General features: G+C 42.2%; 1 protein-coding gene across 3 annotated transcripts in view; it reads right to left on the reverse strand.

The window, feature by feature from the left end:
- The window catches only part of NTRK2 (neurotrophic receptor tyrosine kinase 2), a 260,421-nt gene that overhangs the window by 173,482 nt on the left and 65,186 nt on the right, over positions 1–21,753 (reverse strand). For 2 of the 3 annotated variants that reach the window (XM_077816387.1, XM_077816386.1), the window contains 2 exons: positions 16,930–17,030; positions 15,379–15,478 (listed from right to left, as the gene is read on the reverse strand). In XM_077816387.1, coding sequence (XP_077672513.1) covers positions 15,379–15,478; positions 16,930–17,030 — 201 coding nt within the window. Of the gene's footprint in view, positions 1–11,567; positions 11,574–15,378; positions 15,479–16,929; positions 17,031–21,753 lie in introns of all 3 variants that reach the window. The other variant, XM_077816385.1, reaches the window with a different exon arrangement.

A 21,753-nucleotide genomic window follows, 5' to 3' on the forward strand; every position in this document is an offset into this window, starting at 1 on the left:
AGCCAAGCAGGTACAATATCTCCTGAAAATATACCTGGAATAATCCATCTAAAATCACAGAAATTGTAAGTAGGGCAAGGAAATGCATTATCTTTTGTTTTGGCTTGTGAATTTTAAATCTTTTATTTACCCTGTAAAGTTACCCTCCATCCTGATTTTGCAGGTGTGAGTCTTATTTTTTTCTTTATAAATAAAGTTCTTCTTTTAAGAACCTGATTGATTTTCAGTGTCCTGAATCCAAAGGGTCGGTCTGTGCTCACATTGCTAAGGCAATTGGTTGGTATATTGTTCTCAAGCCTCCCCAGGAAAGGGGCTGAAGGAGCTTGGGGGGATAGGGATTCCAAGTGACCCTTCCCTGAATTTTTGTGTAAATCACTTGGTGGAGGCAGAAATACCATCCAAGGACAAAGGAAAGGAATTTGTGCCTTGGGGAAGTTTTAACCTAAGCTGGTAGAATATAAGCTTAGGGGGTCTTTCATGCGGGTCCCCACATCTGTATCCCAGAGTTCAGGGGGGGTGGAACCCAGACATCTCCACTTCCACATTTGGGACTAGCTATATCACTGGATACTACAGTATCCAGTTCTTTCTTATTAAAGCCACATCTATTTTATGCTTTTTATAATATAAACAGGTTCCCATCTCTCTTTTACAATGTGTAGCTACCTAATGTGCATTTACAAAGGAGGAGGTCATTTAATATTAATACACAGAAATCAAGGTCTTTTAGCCTCAGATTTAAGGGCTAGTGACAGTTCATACAATAGTTGCATAGCGAGGCAGAACTATAACTCTTTGTGGGCTTGCATATCTTAGGTACTTATATGGCTTGTGTTAACCATAGTATCTGAACATATAACAGTCTGTAATGAGTTTATCCTAGTAACACTCTTGTGAGGTAGGGAAGTACTAGTGTTCCCATTTTATAGGTGGGTAACTGAGACACAGGAGAAACTAACTTGTCCAAGAGCACACTGCAAGTCTGTGGCAATGCACAGAACTGGACCCAACTCTCTCGAGTCTCAGGCTAGTTCCCTAATCACTGGGCTACTTCCTCCCTCATTGTACACAGCACACAATGCTTTACGGACATTAAAAGTAACAGCTGCATCTCTGAGTTCTCATGCATACCTATTTTTCCATTTTCCCAACTGACCATTTAGAGCATGGGGAGGACACCGCCTGTCTAGCTGTCCATAGTGTAAATGCTAATTAAAAGCTTCAGAGAAAGTATTTGGTAATCTGTGGAGGACATGAAGGATATTTCTCTGACATTTTAAAAACACTTCTTACATAGCTTGCCTTACTGCATATTATGCCCTAGGGCATTCAGCTAAGCCAGACAGTTGAAGAAATAACAGTGGCATTAACCTTTGACATTAAGAGTAAAAATAACCCAGAAGAAATAAGACTTCTCTCAGTAGTTACTTTGCCCACTTTATTTCATTATAACATTATGTTTTTTTTAAAAGTGCCAAATAACTTGAACAGACCAGCATAAGGAGATTCCCCCCATATCCCATCACTATTCCTCTTTCCCCGGTCCACTTCCCTTTTCTTTTAATTAATCAATCTCAGAAAGAAATAAAATTTGGTCTCATTTTCCTAGATCAGCTTCTCAGTTCCACAGCGGAGGCATCATTCCTCTCTTGTTTCAGAAATCAGTAAAGTGAGCAGCATTCAATGAGACAGAAAGGGGCAAGGAACAGAAAGAAGAGAGGTTGGGAGAAAATTGCTTGGAAAATAAAAGCAAAAATGAAAGCATGAGATATACGTAGGCCAGACAGCGTGGGTGGCCAAAGAGACAGAGTTGGATTGGTCGTGGTACAAGGAGTTTTCCGAAAAATAAATTCAGGGGTGAGGCCACCATGCTCTTTCCCAAGGTCATAGAGCCCTGTGTCTTCATTTCACCCCACCTCTCTCAGCAACCCCACAGATATTTTCTATCAGCAACAGCTGAATGATTTACAGCACATTAATCCAGCCTATGGGCCAAAGAGACATCAATGCCTGCCTGGACTGCCTGGTTGCAGCTGAAGACAGAATTTGAGTATAATTTTTAAGGTCAATAAATGAGAAGGGCTGAACTGTGTGCAGTCTGAGAGAAGAGGCAGTGCAGAGGTGCACTACTCCAGTGCAGGCAGGAAGACAGACAGAGCACAGTTACTGTGTCACTAACAGGTGTGGCCTGTGCTCAGCCACCCACATAAAACCAGCTTTGTCTACTGATCCAGTAGGAGACAGGGCCCCCTAGCAGTGGATCCGGATTCATGAAATGCCTGCACTCCTTGTATAGGAGGGAAATAAGGGGCTCTCTTGCATGCTCTTTCACACTCAACTAGTAAAGACCTGCGGAAGCTGTGTGTTTCCAGCTTCAGACTATGTAATTAAAAAGCTGAAACTCATTCCAATTTGCAAGTCCAGCATATACCCTTATGCATTTCTTAAGCTCCATATGAAGACATCAATTAGCATAGGGGCCTTGTTTGGCCCCACTCTGCTGTCACTAGCCTAAGACACTAATTCTGTTTTTGTTTTCAACACTTAGGGTTTCTACTTTTCCCAAAATTAAGCATCAGTGCTATTTTTAGCACAATCATTGAATTCCATATTGATGTCTCTTCTGGAGATATGATGGCACTTAGTCAAATGCCAAGGCTGTCCCAGTCATACTGATCGCTAAAGATGGAAAATACGTGTCAATTTGTGTGTCTGAGATAAGGAACGGACTATTAAATTCAGACAAAATCTTATTTGAACCTCTCCCTGGAATTGAAACCAAACCCACACTGAACTTTTTTGGAGTTTCAAGAAGTATGGTTACCTTTTTCCTTCATTTTTAATTTCTGTGAAATTAATTTAATTTTTGTACTTCCCAGTTCCATCCAAGATAGCTACAGAAGTGGTGAATATTTCAACAGTGATTGTTGTACAGCATTTCTTGCTCATCCAGAAACAGGAATTACCAGAAATCTTGCAAGAAAATCCATTCTTTGAGTTCTATCCCAACTTCCAGTGTCAGGAGTTGAAATATTATGAGAATGGGAACATTTCCAGACCAGCCAGAAGCAAAGAGTGTTGAAACTTGTTAATAAAGCCTATTCCCATGGCAGCTCCGGACCAACATTGCCCAAGAAGTCTGGATAGTTCAGGTAAAGTTCAAAAAAGCATCTGAATTTTTTTTTTAATCCAAATTCAATCTCTGAGCTTCTGAGATTCACGCACCACTAGTTTGAAGTAAATTTAAATCAGTGCAACTTTCCTCTGATTTCACTCTCACTACTATAATCAGGACTAGTTTCAGTGAAGTCAATGGAATTACAATGGCATCAAGCAGCTCTAAGGAGATAATTATGTGCATTTTACAGAGTGATCTAAAAAAGTTAATCTCCGAGTCCAAGGTGACTATTTCCTAGTGATGTGAAATTCAATACTGAATGCTTTTACACAGCCACAACAAAAAGGGTACTTCACCGTAATAAGATTGTGGTCTTCTGGTGAAGGAATTGATAAGTATCCAATATGGCCAGGCATTACAGGACTTTATGCACCAATCTAATCTCATTTTCCAGAATCCAGATTGAGAACACGGGATTCCCAGGCTCAGAAACCATGAAAGAAGTTGACCTGCTCAAAGTTTGAATTGTCCTAATTTCTCTGTCAATCAATCAGTACATAGACAGAACAGATATTGGTCATTAAAAGGTGGGATAACAACTGAGGAACAAGAAGGGAAAAATCCAGGCCACACAGGCAGGTATTGTAAAAGCAGCAGAGCAATATCTTGAGCAGCACAAATGTGTGGTCCCCACTGAGACTATTCAAGAGCTTCTGGTATACATTTCTGAAGTGATTTTCGTGAAAGATTTAACAACCTTTAAACAACATGCATTTTATTGTAACCTTTTGGCATTAAACTCTATATAATTAGGCCCAGATTCTGCACCTAAAGAGCACTCAGCACAACTCAGAAGGGGGGGAAGGGGATGCAAAGGTGATTTTAAACCACACCTGGGTCCTCCCCTGAACCTGAGGCCAGTGAGTGCTGGGCCAGTTCCCAGGTACAATTTCAAAGCTGCTGTAAACTGCACCTGCTGCCAACAGCCCAAAAGGGCCATTCTACTAGCTGGGGATCGTAATGGTTTAAAGACACTGAAGCCACAGCCCCATTTCAACCAGCCCTACAATTTTTACCAGTGACCTGGTGTTGCAAAGGAGCTGTTATGGTTTCTCAGTGCCTTTCAAGGCTCTCCTTTTGACAAGGGAAACCTCAAGGGGCTAGATCTGATGGATTTGTGTCTTCTTTGCAACAAAGCACATTTAAATGCACAGGAGAATTGGGGCCTTTTTCAAAAAATTAACTTAAGGCCATAAGAATAGTCATACTGGGTCAGACCAATGGTCGGTATAGCCCAGTATTCGGTCTCTGATGGTAGTCTGTGCTAGATACTTCAGAGGGAATGAGCACAACAGGCAAATTTCAATAATCCACTCCCCATCGTCCAGTCCCAGCTTCTGGCAATCAGAAGCTTAGGAACACCCTGTATTCCTGACTGTCTTGTCTAACAGCCATTGGTGGACTTATCCTCCATGAACTTACCTAATTCTTTTTTGAACTCAGTTCTACTTTTAGCCTTCACAACATCCCCTGGCGCCGAGTTCTACAAGCTGTGTGTTGTGTAAAGAAGTACTTCTTTTTGTTTGTTTTAAATCTGCTGCCTATGAACTTCATTGGGTAAGCCCTGGTTGTTGTGTTACGTGAAGGGGTAAGTAATCCTTCTTTATTCTCTTTCTCCACACCATTTATGATTGTATAGATCGGGTTCATATCCGCCCCTGAGGCGTCTATTTTCTAAGATGACCAGTCCCAGGCTTTTTAATCTCTTCTTGTCAGGAAGCTGTTCCATGCCTCTGATCATTTCTGTTGCCCTTCTCTGTAACTTTTCCAATTCTAATATATCTATTTTGAGATGGGGTGATCAGAACTGAATGCAGTATTCAAGATGTGGGTATACCATGGATTTACAGATTATATAGTGACTTAGTTTCCTTTGCATTTCTTCTTTCCTCCTTCCCCATTTGCTTCCTACATTCCAGGTTTTTTTCCCCATAGTACCTGTTGTCACCATGTCTGATTTTATTGCGATGTTTAATTATGAGCTGTAATCTCTTCTGTCTTCCACATTGCTTTCCATCACATCTTTACCGTCCTTTCCCTGCTTTTTCTGCCTACTGTGCTCTCTGTAATTCCTTAGGGACCAGTTTGTAGCTGGCCCTCACACGGGGGTGCTAGCGTCAGCAGGAGCAAGGACCCTTTCTCGATTGCATGACCTGTGTAAGAGCAGGCCACAATTATGCCACTGCGCAATAGGGCTGCATTAGGACTCGTCTTCCTCTGCAGCTCTGAGGGCACAGTCTATCCTAAAGAGGGCAGAGAGGGGTAGGAATTGGGAGAGGCTGTTGATCAATTCTTCATCTTCCACTCCAGCCCAGACCGCATAGAAAGATGGGTTGTAAGGAATCTGAACTCCCTGCATGCTGGGAACTTGGGGAGGAATTCTACCCCTGGAAGTCCCTCCCTGGGTAGGGTGGATACACACCGCCCCTTACTCCAGACCCTGTGCAATTTGCACTACTGAGCCCCCATTTTCTCTTTGCCCCTACACAGCATGGTGAACTCTTGCACAAGGAGTCCCCTTGGAAGCAGGTGAGTACATGTTCACATGAAGGTTAAGGCTGTGCCATGGGAGATAGCTCAGTGGTTTGAGCATTGGCCTGCTAAACCCAGGGTTGTGAGTTCAATCCTTGAGGGGCCATTTAGGGATCTGGGGCAAAAATTGGGGATTGGCCCTGCTTTGAGCAGGGGGTTGAACTAGATGACCTCCTGAGGTCCCTTCCAACCCTGATATTCTATGATTTCTCTCTCATTCCTTTGCTCTCTTTATCCCCCAGCCCCACACTTCATGCCTTTTGTTCTTAGCAACCTCAATGTGTATGCACGCATCCCCCATATTCTTGCACCCCTGCCCCAATCATCCACTCGTATGCTGCCTTCAGAAGAAAGTGTGTATACATGTGGTTTTAATATATTTTACCTATAACCCCAAACAGAGCACAGAGCATTTCACTGGTGTTATATCCAGCTATACAGTACCTTTGACCATTGAGTCCTTTCTAGCTGCCATAAATCCTCCTTCCATATCCGTCCTTACTACTAAGTAGTGCTGAGCAAAACTCTGCGGCCAAAACTTTTTTCTGTACAAAATGCAACTTCAGCGATGCCAAAACATTTCACGTTTCTATCAGTTTTGCCTAAGTGTGTTAAAAAAATTCAAAAAGTCTAAAATGAAGAAAGTTTCAATTTTTGCAATCTGAAATAACGGTTTTGAAATTTGGTTTATAATTTTACTTTAAAAAATTAAAACCCTCTAAAGTGGTCAAAATTTAAACACCTTTCAGCTTAATTTGACCTGAAATTAATTTTTTTTTAACTCATTCAATTCAACAAAGATTTCAAATACTGGGGTGAGGTTGACCTGAAACCAATTTTTCCCCTATTTTTCAGAATTGCCAGTGAACAAAAAAAATTCCAATATTTGCACGTCTCTACCACTACATTTTAAATTTAATAACTGCATGGAGATCTTGGACAACATTCTGTGATGCCATTTACAATTCCATAGCTTAAAATTCCCAATCACTTAATAATTTCCCTTCTGCCATGTGTTGAGTGTAGTCCACAAGGCTGTTCCTTTTAGGAACCTGCACTTCATTACTTTCTTTATCTAGCTGCACTTTGGCTATGGCTATACTAGCAGACGTAGAGCGCCGGGAGTTAAACCAGCCCTCAGAGACAGCAACAGGGAAAGAACTGCCGTGTGTTCACACGGTCAGCTGCAAGCACAGTGGCATGGCCACATGAGTAGCTCTTGCAATGCCAGAGAGAGCAGTGCATGGGGGTAGCTATCCCAGTGTGCAAGTGGCTGCAACGTGCTTTTCAAATGGGAGGGGTGGAGCGTGACAGGGTGTATGTGGGGGGAGAGACAGTGTTTTGGGGGGTAGAGTGTGTGTCAGCATGCTGTATTGTAAGTTTAGACAGTGGCAGGGGGAAACCCTGACAACAGCCCCCACCCCCCGCTTCTCTCTCTCACACACATACACACATGCACAAACGCCTACATCTGCTGCAGCAGCATCCACAGTAATGGTTTGCTTTGTCCCGGAGCAGATAAGCATGCCGGATGTCAGAAATGGAGCTTTGAAAGGGGATATCTGCATGCCTGCAGCCGAGTTCAAAACAATAACCAGAGTGACCACTTGACTTCAAGGGATTATGGGATGTTTCCAGAGGCCAATCACAGCGCCGTAATGCAACACGTCATCCACACTGACACCCAGGCATTTCAGCTAGGGCGCAGCAAGCTCTATGCTTCTTGTGGAGGTGGATTACCGGGGCGCTCCAGCCGTGGGATCCAGGCGCTCTACGTGCCTTGTCAGTGCAGACACCTCAGGAGTTAGGGCACCCGGGGCTGATTTAATGTGTTCTAACTTGCAAATGTAGCCAAGCTCTTTATCTAACTTGCCATCATAGTACCAGACCCACAAGCTAAAGCAGCAGAAGTGGTGGGCAAAATCAAGAAACACACAGTCTTGAGGAATATGAATTTAACCCAATAAGCCATAATAGTGAAGAGAAGGTGTGATGGGGTGCATACCCCACGCAGGCCCTGAATGGGTTAATGTGGGCCTGAGAGGCCATTTATGCTACCTAGCTGCCCCTGGAGGGTGGGCCACACTTAACTGAACATTAGTCCCAGCTTGGGAAGGAGCTGAGTGGTTACCATAAACAGAGGAAGTTCAGAGCAGAAGGGGGCTGCTAGTAAGGAGAAATGCTACAGTCACTCTCTGTGAAGAGATAGAGTACAGAGATCAGGAAGAGACCCAAAAAGGGAGGTAGAAAATGCCCTCTGGGAAGCAGCCTTAAAAGAAGGCTGAGAAGGAGAAAAGGATAAAGACCAGACAGGCTTCTCCAGGGTTGATTGAGATGGGAGCCTTGAGGAGCTGCCTGCACCCCAGTGTAAGGGGAGGAGCCCTTGGATTGTGGGGTTAATCAAGACATAGAGCAGCAGAGACATGCTGGTAACGAGGTGGCTGCCAGCTAAGCCCCAGTAGGCTGACGGCTTGGTTTTGTATACATTTTTGTTGGACTTTGGTTAAAAAAAAAAAAAAAGAAAAACAAACCGTGGCCCCAGACGGGGCAGGTCTCTGTAAAGTGGTCAAGCAGGACACTTATGGCTAGACTTGACCAAAGGACAGTGGGGGCAACTGAGGCAAAAGGATGCTGCAATGCCACAGGGCATGTTAGGGCAGCAACTTTGCTAGTGGAGGGAGAGCTATGCCTGCATAAAAAGGCTTCTTTATAGCCTTATAGAATGGTTGATGGGCCAGAGATCTGTGTAAAGTCTGTCATATGACATTTTTGCTAGGGATCAGTTCATAACAACAACAGCAACACCACTTTGCACTCTTGCCGTACAATGCTTTGCATCCTCAACTTACAAGCATTAACAAATTAATCTTCCAAAACACCCATAAATGTCACCATCCCCACACTACAGAGGGTGATGCAGCGGCAGATAGTTTGTACAATTTGCCCAAGGCCACTGTGGTGGTCAGTGTCACAGGTGGCATTGGAACAATGGTGTAAAACATCATCCAATCTTTGGTTGATGTCAGCCAGCTCCCTTCCTTTGCTTTTACATATGTGACCCTCAAGGACATCACAGATTTGAGCATGTTAAATTTCTTCCTAAATCTTATTTACGAATCTCATCGCCACCATACATCTTCAGTTAAATCTGCTCCGGTACATTTTAGTTAACAGTCATAGAAATAAATAATACTAAAGCAATTTAAAGACCTGTCATTAAAGGGATTGAATCTCACAGCACCCCTGTAAGGCAGGTATAGTCCGCATTACCACCACCACAGCATAGATGGGAAAACAGAGGGATGGAAAGTTTAAGTGACTTGATGAAGATTGCACAGCAAATCTGTATCAGGCCTGGGAAACAAATCCAGATGTCCTGCCTCTAATTCCCATATTTTGAGCATGGTTCTTCTAAATTATTTGGCATACAAGACAGAAAGTGTCCATAATGGGCTCTTCGAAGGCTTGTTATAGATACATAAAGAGCTTGAAAACCTAATTATGTTTTGTAAATTACAGGTCTTTCCCAAGAAGGAATTACATAAAGCAGCACCTTCCTTGTAATCCTGAGATTCTTCCCTTAGTTCATAGGGAGCACAATTGCTTGATCCAGGGTTGCATTAATATTGGGTAGAATAAAAATAAATTGTATGTCTCCCCTTTTCCCTAACAGTCCTTTAATCCACTTGCTTAGCACATTCTCAACTCTCAAGAACACAAACCAGAGTAAAGGATACAGATTTTATTTTGAAATAAAGATATTTTGAAGTCACATGCTGCTGTCACTCTGCCCTCTACCCCCCGCCATGCACAGAAAAGTGAAATACTTTCAAACGGAGAACACAGTTGAGCATCTGCCACATTCTCTGCTCACAGACAAGTAGGGGATAAGAGACCCCTCTTCCTGGCAATGATGCTCTTTCCACAGGAATGTGCAAAAACTTCTGAGCCTACACATAATTTGTCACATACACAGAATAGAATGACAAAGCAGCCCAACCTGACCCAAATGCCCCATTATTTAAAGTCATAAATCTGATTAGCTGGGCAAATGAGGGTTAAAGACTTCTTACTATAATGGATGGATGATACATTGTGTCAGAGAAGCTGTTACCACAAGTGCTGAATGACAATATTGGTGATTTAAGGCTTCATTTATTCATATGGTTGCACAGTATTTTTTACTCAAACTAAAATATCATAAGATAAATGTGAAACATGTCACAACCAAAGCCAAGTTTCTAGCTGTGCTCTCCTGTATTATCTTTAAACTGAAATACAAAATGTAACAAGAGTTTGTCAGGAAAAGTAATATACTCTGGTGAAAGATAGAAAGTTTAAGACAGTGGATAGTAATATTGTTTAGAAGATTTTTTTTAACTTAAAAGATTGTAAAGAATGCTCAAGGTCTGTATAGAAGGGTTGGTGAAGTTACTCAGGAAAAAAACCACCATGAAATAGATGAGAGAAACATGTTCTTTACCTATATGCAGGCAGACACACAAAATATGAGGTCTTGTTGGACTGATAACTTGTAGTCAAGCTAGTGAAAAAACATAACAAGCCTGACAGACTGTTTGACAAATTTACATACAGAAGCCACTATAATCTACTTGCAAGAGCTTGAAGGTCCAGCATTTAAAAAAATGGATAAATTGAATCAGTTGTTATATAAAGGTCATTGACTTATTTATGAAATTGATGCATATTGTTATTTGTTCAGACTGCAAATGCAGACTTCCATACATGCTCTCATGGGAGTATAAAAATCATTCAAAAATACATTCCCTCTTTAGGATGCATGAGGTATCTTAAGGAATAAAAGTAGCCTTTGGAGAGTGTGGTACCAAGCTCAGACTTGAGAACTGTTCCAGCACGGCTTAAGTACAATAGGAATTTCAGACTCAATTTATTCCCTTTTCTTTGGATTATAGCACAAATCTTAAAGCACTGACAGCAGCTTCACACACACACACACACACACACACACACACAAATATCCCTCGCCTCAAAGGAATTAAACATACACATGCTTCCCTCAAGTTTTGTCAGAATCTATTTGTTGTTTTCTTAAGAGGTTCCCCTTCTCACCCCCTTTCTGGTTCCAATAAAAGTCCCATTTGGCCTTTACCAAAGAGCAATTCTCATAATACTTGGGTCTAACTATTTTTTTCCCCCTCCCCAGAGTTCTTAAAAAGCAAAGAGCATTAGGGACCCCAAGTATTGTCTTTGCAATGTGAACACCTCTTCGGCTTGTTATGTTTCTTACTGCTAACAGCTCCTCCCAGTACAAAAAAAACGCTTAATTTTGGTTCAAATTGGCAATTATTTTTGAATTATTTCTGAATCGAATTATGCTGTTTCAAATGTGACCCTCTGAGTTTTTGCCTATATTCAGGCTTTAATCACCAAATTCCATCAGATTTCTTCCTCCTCTTCCATTCTCTCAGTGTCATGTTGATACTAATTAACCATTCCAAAATTAAAAATGGGTTTATTTCCCAGCTGGTCACCTCACTTGTATTTCTCCTCCAATCGTGCAAGTAGACTGAAAGGAAGCCAGAAGTATTCTTCCATAAATCTCCTCAGTAGGGCTCATGAACTCACTCCAGCCCTCTCTGTTCTAGGACCCTTGTGCTCTTCCAGTTTTAAAAGATGGATATAGTCAGACATACACCTACCACAAGAATTTTCACATCCTCCAGCAAGCATGCAAACCAAGAAGTTGCACAAGACCAATGCACAAATCTCGATGACCCCACTAATAAATATATTCAAGAAATTAACAACAGGTTTCTTCAGCTACACTATAACCCTATGTGTCCAAAGGTCTCGGCCCCATGTTCAGAAAATGTACAGAAGTCTAGGACAAAGGTAATCGCATTTAGAGCCATCACCAAAAGAAATGGCCATTACAACAGAGAACGCACATAGGTTTTATCAGATATAAGTGCATTTACACGTTTAGTATTGTAAGTTCCATACACTTGAAAGTTCAGAGTCGTAGTGGGGAGAGAAGAATATTAACATCTGGCATGCACTGCTGACTATACTGTGTGAGCTTCAAGAACAGAATGCCAAGCAGCCATATCTTTTAATTTTTGAAGTTAATCATCAGGACATTAGGACTCAGCACCTTCCCATAGTCTAAGAGGTAGGACATGACTTGAAGGAGAAATAAGACCAAAGTTGGCAGCTATACTACGACACAATACAAGCCCCAACTTCAACCACAGTTCACTTCACTTATGTGGTTGAGAGGGTTTTTTAGGTTCTCAAGTCTACCGCAGAGCTATCTTACTGTAATCTGAAAAAGTAACAGCATGGCATGAACACCAAAAATGTTCCTGTCCACCATCGCCTCACTCTCAGTTATGTAAAACCCAATGAGAAACCCAAATACAAGTTATTTTATAAAACTCTGCTGACACGGCTAGATATAGACTGAGCAATACATTATGGCTTTAAGCCACTGGCTATGGTGCACAGGGAGTGTTCGGAGAAGAACTAGCCCAGTGGGAGTTCCCAGAAGCTCTGCACATCAGGCAGGCACAAATCACACCTAGGAGATCAGGAGGAACGTGATCACCATGGCAGTCTTTGAAAGTGTTCAGCATGTGCTCCCCTGGGTGTGGGCAGCACTGCTGGACCAGGGGGAAGCCCCAATCTACCCCTTTCTGTCCCTTTATGAGGAGGCTAGCATCACCTTGAGAGCTAGTCTCACAGCATGCTTGGGTTCCTTGACTGTGATTGCCTCCAGCTCTGAGCCAGGGCACAGAGTGAGTTGGATATGAATGATCCTTGCACAGACAAAGCCAGGGAAACTTTAGCCCTGAGTAGAGTAGGTGTATTCTGTTGCACTGGAAATGCTGATACGTGCCATGACTGCAAGTTAAGGCATGAATTTCACTCCTCATGGGGAAATATTGCCATACTCCATGCACCATTTTACTCTGGACTGGTACCTCTGACATTTGGTGGAACATATTATCCCCATTTGCAGATGCTAGCTACATTGGAAAGGATCATTTACTTCTCCTTTCTGCTCTTTATCAAGATTAACTACATGCCTGCTTTGGGTTGTTTTTTTCTGGACTATTGTTTGAGGAAGGGTGGAGAGAATGTTGAATGACGTGGTGATTGAGGAGCTTGCAGTGTGTTCCCTCAAGATAACAGAAAAAGGAGTAAAAACCCTTTGTGTATCCCTGGCCTGTATCATTCAGGAAGTTCTCTCTGGTGAATGCAAAATGCTCACAGAAGCACTTGGGAAGACATTCGTTTGAAAGGATGATTTTGCCGTGTTTAAATACAAATTTTCCACAGCAAATTTAATATTTCCTCTTGGCCCAAATAAAATATGGATTAAAATGCACCATGTAATGTAAATTGACTTTTCCTCATTTGGGGCCAATTCCAATGGCAAACCACCCAATGATTTCAGGAGCAGGAGGTTTGGTTCTATTGTTTACATGACAGCTTCAAATTTTTAATACAGTATGCTGTGACTGGTGCTTATTGTACAAAATAGAATCTCTCCACTGTTACCTTTCTTCCTTGCCCCCGCAAGCCCACAACTAGTCTATCGTCACTTGTCTCCCATCATATGCTTAGACTGCAAGCTCTCTGCTGCAGATACTTTTTTTGTATTACATACACTTACAGCATCTAGCATATTGGGGACCTGATCCCTGATGGCTCCTCTAAGCACTAGTGTAACACAAACTAATAATGATGATAATGGTAATAATTTGAAAAAAAGTGTCTCTGGAGCTTTGGGCTAAGGATAAACCCAAGTTCCTAAATTCAGGTCTAGATGCAAAACTTCAAAGTTGGAAGATACATGGATCAATTCAGGACCATCTTTACTTTGAAGAATGTGGTCCTTTTCTGACACAGACCTTCAAGGACTTGTTTACAGCTAATGATACTATTTCATGATTACAAAGTGTAATCTATCAATTGGTATTTATTTACAGTAAATTAATCCTCAGAGTAAAAGTCCCTACTAGGGACAGACATTTGAGGGAGTATACCCGAAGGAGTAAGCATTTGTGCTTAGGATCCAGAACTGTTTGCTATAGTTTGCTCACTGTTTTGATTAACAAAATGAAAATAAACTCCATGTTGAAGTTGCTGCAGTTTCAAAATTTTACTCAGTGACTCACAAAGAAAGAAGTCCGTACACAAACATGCTCTAGGCAGGTTTGTAGCTAGAAAAGCACTGATGCCATACTGCAGATCAGACAAGATTAGTAACTTATTGACTAATTTTGAAAATAAATGAACTTTTCTCACCTCTCCCAGACGGGAGATATAACTTGCTAGTAAAGAACTTCTTCAGACATTAGTATGGACAAATAGTAACATAATAAATGTGCTATTCCACGAAGACTTTTAGAATCCAAATGCCAGAGATCTCACCATCCTTCCTTACAATTTGGATCCGGCTTTCTTGTTCTCTCCTAATGCAACCCAGCATAAAAGAAAACATACTCCAAACCTTCTTTCAGTCCAATATAACTCTTTCTACCCTTTGAAACTTTACAGCTTTGTCCTTCAGGCTTCACATCCCCAATAACGCCCCTGAGGATTCCAAAGACTGGGAACAGCATGCAGGCATGTGTGGAGGAGGTATATCATCTCAGGCCGTATGTCTGCTGCTTTGCACTGACCACAGTTCTTCTCCATTTAAGTCTCAGCTGCTCTAGGAATTCTCCCCCTGAAGAATCCCAGAGCTGACGGTACATCAGACAGATCTGAATGGCTCAGTGTCAGGGCCCAGTCAGAGCCACAAACCATGAATGAGTTTTTATGGGATCATTAAAAGGCATTGCCAGTGTGGTTGGGGTCCCAGGAAAGATAAAGGGAGATGAGGAGCCTAAGGGATTAGTTATCACCCTCTCCACAGACCCTCAGCCCAAGAACAAAACATGGTCACCCTTTGGTCCACAGTGAAATACTCCCTGATCACCTATCCTCACCAAATGTACAAGTTCTTTTTATAAAACACACCTCCTCTAATATCTCCAGAAATGGGCAGAGGGAGTAGTACTGAAGGTTTAAACAAAAAATAAAAGGTTCAGAATTTCACACTCATCACCCCTCAGACAGGGCTGACTGCCATTTCAAAAAGTACTGTTTCCTATGGCATGGTACTGCAGTGCAAACTCTAATGTGACGGTGAAGCACTTGCAGCAGTACCCCAGTTGTTGCAGCTCTAACAGATACCTGCTTCCAAAATTGTAGTTTGAATTACCAAGTGTGGCTTTAATAATCCTATGCAGATCAGAGCAAATTTCTTTTTTCTGGGGCCAGATTCTGCCATCTTACACTGAGTAACATCTTACCCCATGAATAGTCCCATTGGTCTTGCAGAATAAGGTACTACTAACGGACTTCAGGTGGTGGGGGGGGGGGGGGAAATCAGGCCAGCAGAGAACAGGTGATTGCTTAAAACCATGTGTTTGGATCAGAGTTTGGTTCAAGGCCCTTTATTTCTGTATTTATCCCTCTCTGACCAGCTCCTTGCCTACTGTTCAAAGGCATGGACTGATATGCGATGGCACTCTTTCTAGTTTATCATCGGTACTTCAGGAGCAGAGGCATGTGGTGCGTGTTGGTCAGACCTATGACAACTAAGGTAACTTATAAGAAACAACACCTCTTACCTTTCATCCCAAACTTGGAGTGTCTTCCAAATTTCAGAATAATGAGCATTATCACTAGGCCAGTGCACACTAATGCTGCAATCCCCACCACAACATACACCTAAAAGAGAGGGCAAGAACAGTTCAATCTGTTGCATGACGATGAAATGTCTTCAAAAGCAATCAACATTTATTCAGAATAATCAAACTAGGGAAAGTTTTCTTTAAAAGGGAAAAAAAAGAGACAATCAGATCTAAGAGCACAGAGGGGACCATTATGTAGGCTCTCTCCCACCCTGCAGAGAACAGAGACTGCATGCCATCCACCTCTGCAGCCCTATGGAGCTTTATCAGAACAGATAATACAGCCTGAGGCGCGACTACCTTTGACACAGTGTACCCCTGGGACACAGCCACTGACAAGGAAACCAGAACCAAAGCCACTGTGCAGCACAGAGCCTCTTCACAGATGGCCCCGTCCTCTCACAGACCCCTCAGGATTCTGCAGATTATGAGATGGTCCCGGCTGTCCACAAGTCCCACAAGGGACAGTGTGGGGATAGAGGAGGGGAGGGGCTCTCTGAAGTAATGCTCATGGAGATTTGTTGCCCCAGACCCACACCTACAGGTCTGAACTTCAGCTCCTACTTTGGGCCTTGATGTCCCTAACTGACAGGAACAGAATGGGGGAACTGATTTGAGATCACTCCCACTGGCCCATATCTATTGTTAATAGAATTGAAGGAGGAAAGAAGTTCAGGATTTAAAAAAAAAAAAAAACTATCTCCTGAGCTATTCCTGAATATTTAAATTTTTTTAAAAAAACCCTGTATGTACTGAAGCAATATCTAGTTTGTAGCTCCCGCCCACCCACCACTTTCTAGTCTTCCATAGCTCACAATTCTCCCTCCCATTCATGTATCATGTATGCATGCACAAGGTGCAATTCTTCACTGCCTTCTATCTTGTGAAGTAATTTACACTAAATGTTAAGCAGTCAGAATGACAGTGCTTTACATTCACTTTGTGCAGGTATAAATGATTACACAGAGGTAAGGAAGTAGACAGTCAGGCCCACTGAATTAGCTGTTTCTACTAAAAATCTCCATGTTATCCTTTAATGACAACCCCATGAAAAATGGTGCTAAAATACAGAATTCTAATTTGATTTTTCGTTATAACATGACTTCACTACGAGCGGCAGTTGACTACCGGATTTATAAATCCGGTGAGAGAGCCTTTCAAATTACCTTGAATTTTAAGGATGTGAAAATCTCTTACTTTGTAAATAAAATTACTGTATTTTAGGTCCTACGAAAAACAACAACATGGCACGACAGATCATCTCTAAGAGTTGGTCAGAAAAGTAATGCAAGTTAAGGATCCACTTTATTCAGATGAAAAGTCACTCACTCTCCCCCCCCACACACCCATTTTTTGAAAAGGGCATCTTGAACAATTCTAGCAACAGCTCTGGTACACTGTTAGTTTAGTGTCCCATCACAGCTTCATCAGTTCTATAGTCAGAAAGTCTGCCAAGATTACAAACCAGGAAACAATGTATATACTTACAGTGATGCTATCTTCATTCTCTTTGTTGGAAACATCCGTAGAAGTGATTTGATTACTGTTATTCGTGGTGTCCCCAATATCATTAGGTGTGGTTTCATAATCTTAGGGAGGGGGGAAAAAAGGTTGTCATCATTATTTCAGTTACTATAATACTGCAATGTTTGAAACATTTGAGACTCTTGAGTTCCTTGTAAAAGATTAATTGTTTCTATTGTATCAACTGAGCATTCTGTTGGGAGATCTACAAAGCCAAAAGCTTCATTTGCTCCAGACGTTGTTTTTTAACCGTGTAAGTTTTGCTTATGTAAAACTTCAGAGAATGGATCTACGCTGTAATATATACTACCGAGGGAAGCCAGAGTTAAAGTTAAGGAAGGACTTTTACTATGAACCTGGTTTTGGGTGCTTGTGACTAAAAACCAAAGACTGCCCTCAAGATTGAACTGTTTTAGCCTTATGCTCAGCCAAAGCCCAAAGAAGAGGCTTTTTAAAAAAATTAGTTTGGGGACTTCTGGGGTATGTCTACACTACAGCTGGAACTGAGCCTCCCAGCCCAGATAAACAAACTTGTGCTAGCTTGGCTCAAACTAGCATGCTAAAAATAGCAGTATGGATGTTCCAGCTCCAGCGAAGACTGAGATAAGAACCCAAGCTCACATCCAGGGGGTCAGGTGGGCTTGAGAGCCTGAGCTGTCACACATGCTGCAACATCTATCCTGCTATTTTTAGCACACTCTAGTGCAAGTTGGTCTATCCAGGCTAGGGGTAGAGACAGGGGGACCACTCCTAATTGCAGTGTAGAATTATCCTGTGATTTATTTTTGAGATTTTGGCAAAAGCCCATTTAGCTAGCTTTGAGTTATCAAAGTGTGAAGGGACAGATCGTCTCATGTCAAAAAAATTTAAACACATTATTCTGTGTACTTGGATAACTCAAGAACATTTTAGGTTCCAAATTGCTAACTTGCCATAGACTTAATCCTGAAAAAGTTTTCGCGCCAGACATTTCTTAAATTAATTTCTTCAGATGTGATGGACCACACCCTACTCTTAGTTCCAATGGATAAATCCAGAATAACTCTACTGAAAGAGGACTTTGGCCCAACAAAGTTATAATAATTAGAAAACTGCACAATGGATTTATCAAATGCAGGATTTTCCACCAGCATTATTCCAAGATAACAAGGACTAAATACAAAACAAATGCAAAGCTGCATCTATTTCTAGGATTACATACTAAAATGTGTGTGCACGTGAGAGAGAAACATTCAAATAAAATGTAATCAGTACAGTTGTTGCAATTGTAATTCTAGTGTGATTATTTAAATGTATAGTCAGTCCATCACAATTGTTTTTCCAATTTATATTTTGTTTAAATCAAGAAGAAATGTCAATGCCAAAAGTCTATAAATGGAATTTGAAAGTGGGGTAGGATCATTAGTGCTGTTTCTGTCCTCAAAACTGCCACAAGGGAGGGGAGAATCTGCACTCTAATACACCTATCTTCGCCTGGCGCTCAGTGCCATTTTGGAGAGGTTAGCTGGGAACACTGGCAACATGCTGCATGGGCACTTTCAGTTTTCATGCATGAGCACGTGCACACACACTTCCTTGCTGCAGAGCATCCTGCATCTCATCTATGGCCATTATTTGGGGGCTGGGTTCTTTGGTACTGTAACATCTACATGGCTCTCCCTGTCACCAGCTCAACATCTGGTTATTTTGATATAAAGCAGCCCAGCCAGACCACGTTGACTCTCCTAGGTCTGCACTATAATAGGCCAAAGGCCAGGATTTAGTCCAGCTGTAATAGATAATACCCATTCTGCGTGCAAAGTGGCTCACTTAGGGCTTGGCTACACTTGCGAGTTAGAGCGCATTAAAGCAGCACTGGGTGCCCTAACTCACAACCCGTCCACACTGGCAAGGCACTTAGAGCACCTGGACTCTGCAGCTGGAGCCCTCCTGGTAATCCACCTCCACAAGAAGCAGAACGCTTGGTGCTGTCTCGGCTGAAAAGCCCCAGCAACAGTGTGAACGAGGTGTTGCATAACTGTGCTCTGATTGGCCTCCAGAAACATCCCATAATCCCCTTAAATCAAGTGGCCACTTTTGTCATTGTTTGGAATTGGCTGCAGGAATGCAGATATGCCCTTTCAAAGCTCTGTTTCTGACAGCCGGCTGTTTATCTGCTCTGGAACAAAGCAACTGTTAGTGTGGAATGTTGCTTGAGAGGCAGAGGGAGGGGGATCTGCTGCTGTCTGAACTTACAAGACAGCATGCTGACATGCTCTCCCCCCCCCCCACATAGACACAACACACTCCCTGTCACACTCCACCCCACTCCCCCCATTTGAAAAGCACGTTGCAGCCACTTGCATGCTGGGATGGCTACCACAATACACTGCTCTCTGTGGCCACTGCAAGAGCTGCTAATGTGGCCATGCCAGTGCGCTTGAATCGGACAGTGTGGACACACGGCAGCGCTTTCTCTACTGCGCTCTCCGAGGGCTGGTTTAACTCACAGCACTCTACATCTGCAACTGTAGCCATGCCCTTACAGTGCTTTCAGGAGACTCACTGTAATTTCCTGACTTTAACATTTAAAACCTCAACCATAATGTTGCCTTAAGGTGATTTCCCCTCCATGCCCTTCTCTACAGCTACATATCTGCAGCAGGCATCAAACTGTAGAGAAAGGCAAGGGGACAGCATTCTTCATATTACACCGACTACACCTTGGCCCTGCCTGCATTCCCCATCTGCGCAAGCAATATGGCATTCAAGAGGTGCTGTGGAGGCTGGCAGTTAATGTCACTAACACTTTTGTCCTGCCACATTACAAAGTGGTGGGGGTGTTTGACCTACCCCTTCTGAAAACAGTACCTAAATGTGTTGCTGCATGAAAAGTCTAAGTGTACTTAGGTTCTTGTGGCTATAGCAGCCGGCTTTCTCTAGAAGTGAAATTGTTGGCAATGCCTTTATTATGGAAGCTTTACCCCTTTTATTCTTCTAGTTTTATTGCAGGGGCCACTTTAATTTCTTGGATCTGTTTTCATAATACAAGAACTAATCACAATGGCAAGGTAAAATACACATTCATAGATACCAAAATATATCACAATATGACCATCAGATTTTCAGGGGGACAAATTTTGTCCTTAATTACCTGCGGGTACCCAAGGGCAGAATTTGGCGAGCAATATTTGCCAATAAAGTTTACCCTTCTACATATCAGAAGGCCTGCAAAAGTGTATCTTGAGGGACTTATCAGAAGTATGTATGTTGTTCCATGTGCACTTACATTTACTCTGACTCACCCACTGAGTTGGACTTTGAAACTTTAGGACTTGATTCTTCACTGCCCTGTAACATTTGCAGTCATTTACCAGTGCAAAGTGTCAGCATAAAATGAGCACACTCTTTGCAAACCTAATAGAACCATTTTGTGACACTGCAGTGGGTGGGGTTTTATCTGGCATATTTCCTTGTCTACCCCACAGACATGTTGGGAAGATTAACTATTTAAAGAATTAATGTTTGTGCAGTGCTCTGAACATGTAAAATGGTATGTAAATGCCAAATATTATTGCCAAAAAGGCATCCTGTATTCCAAGTTCTAACCTTTGGATAGTAAGCATTTGTTTTAAAAACATTTAATGGAAAGGCTGGGGACTACCATATGCAGCACAGAGCTAAATCCAGAGGGATGGACCACATCCCACAAAGGGCTTTCTCCACACAAAATCCTCAGCCCCACCCAGCCAGTCTGCCTGGCTCAACCACTAACACAAGGCCCAGGGAGGAGTAGTGTAAGTGTCCCACTTTTCCTCTCATTGGTAGACCTTGATCTGGCAAGCCTATGAAGTGCTGTCTCACTAGTCACCCGCACCAAATCCACAGTCTGACTATCGGAGAGAGAGCTGCAAAAACCTATCACAAATCTCTGAGGTATGCAGGGGTGTGTGGAGATACTCTTAGGGTTTTTTTAACTGAAAATATTTTCCATTCCATCTCCTGGTTAGTCCCTCTACTCCATGTTATTTCAGTAGGGTTAAGAGGTGTCCCTTTTGCATCTTGCTCAACTATCCCTATTATTAGCTTTCAAATTTACATCTACCAATCTGTAGTTTAATATCATCCCCATATGGTGGTCTCTCTCTCTCCCCCCTCCATCACATATCCAAGTGTCAGTATATGCCTACTCCTTCCTGAAGAGCCTAATCCTGTGAGCCACTGAGTACCCAGTCATCCATTGAAGTTAACGGGAGTTGATAGCACTCAGAAACTTACAGGAGGTGTTTAGTACCTTGCAGGAGCAAGCTCTCAGAATCTGACTTTTTGTACAGACTTTTTTCCTTTTACTGCTACTGTGACCCAGGAACCTCTTAGTGCCAACTGGAAAGGGGCAGAGAGGGGATGATAGGGGATTCCTGTTATCCCCTGAGTCTGGTATTTACATTCTAGTAAAGAGGGTCATGTGAGGTCTTTAATTAAAAAAAAAAAAAAAAAGCCTGTCTGGTCATCAATATCATTGTGAAATGTATGTACAGACACTATATAAAGAGTTATGTATATATACTGAAAATTATGTTCATAAGGTATGCAACCAACAAAAGTGAAAACTGATTGTCAGACAAGAGATGTTTATCCTAGCTGTTTATATGTAAGAATGCTAATGGTTGCCCCTGCTAAGTCAAATGCTAACAAAGAGCTGCCAGAGACTTCAGAAAGAAACTAATAAGAAGAGAAAAATAGCCCAGAGGTGAGGGAAGAGACCCCATCTAGAGGTGCACAAAGATTTGCTTGAGCATATTGGAGCGG

This window comes from Eretmochelys imbricata, chromosome 5, assembly GCF_965152235.1.
Source record: "Eretmochelys imbricata isolate rEreImb1 chromosome 5, rEreImb1.hap1, whole genome shotgun sequence".
Classification (NCBI taxonomy): Eukaryota; Metazoa; Chordata; order Testudines; family Cheloniidae; genus Eretmochelys; species Eretmochelys imbricata.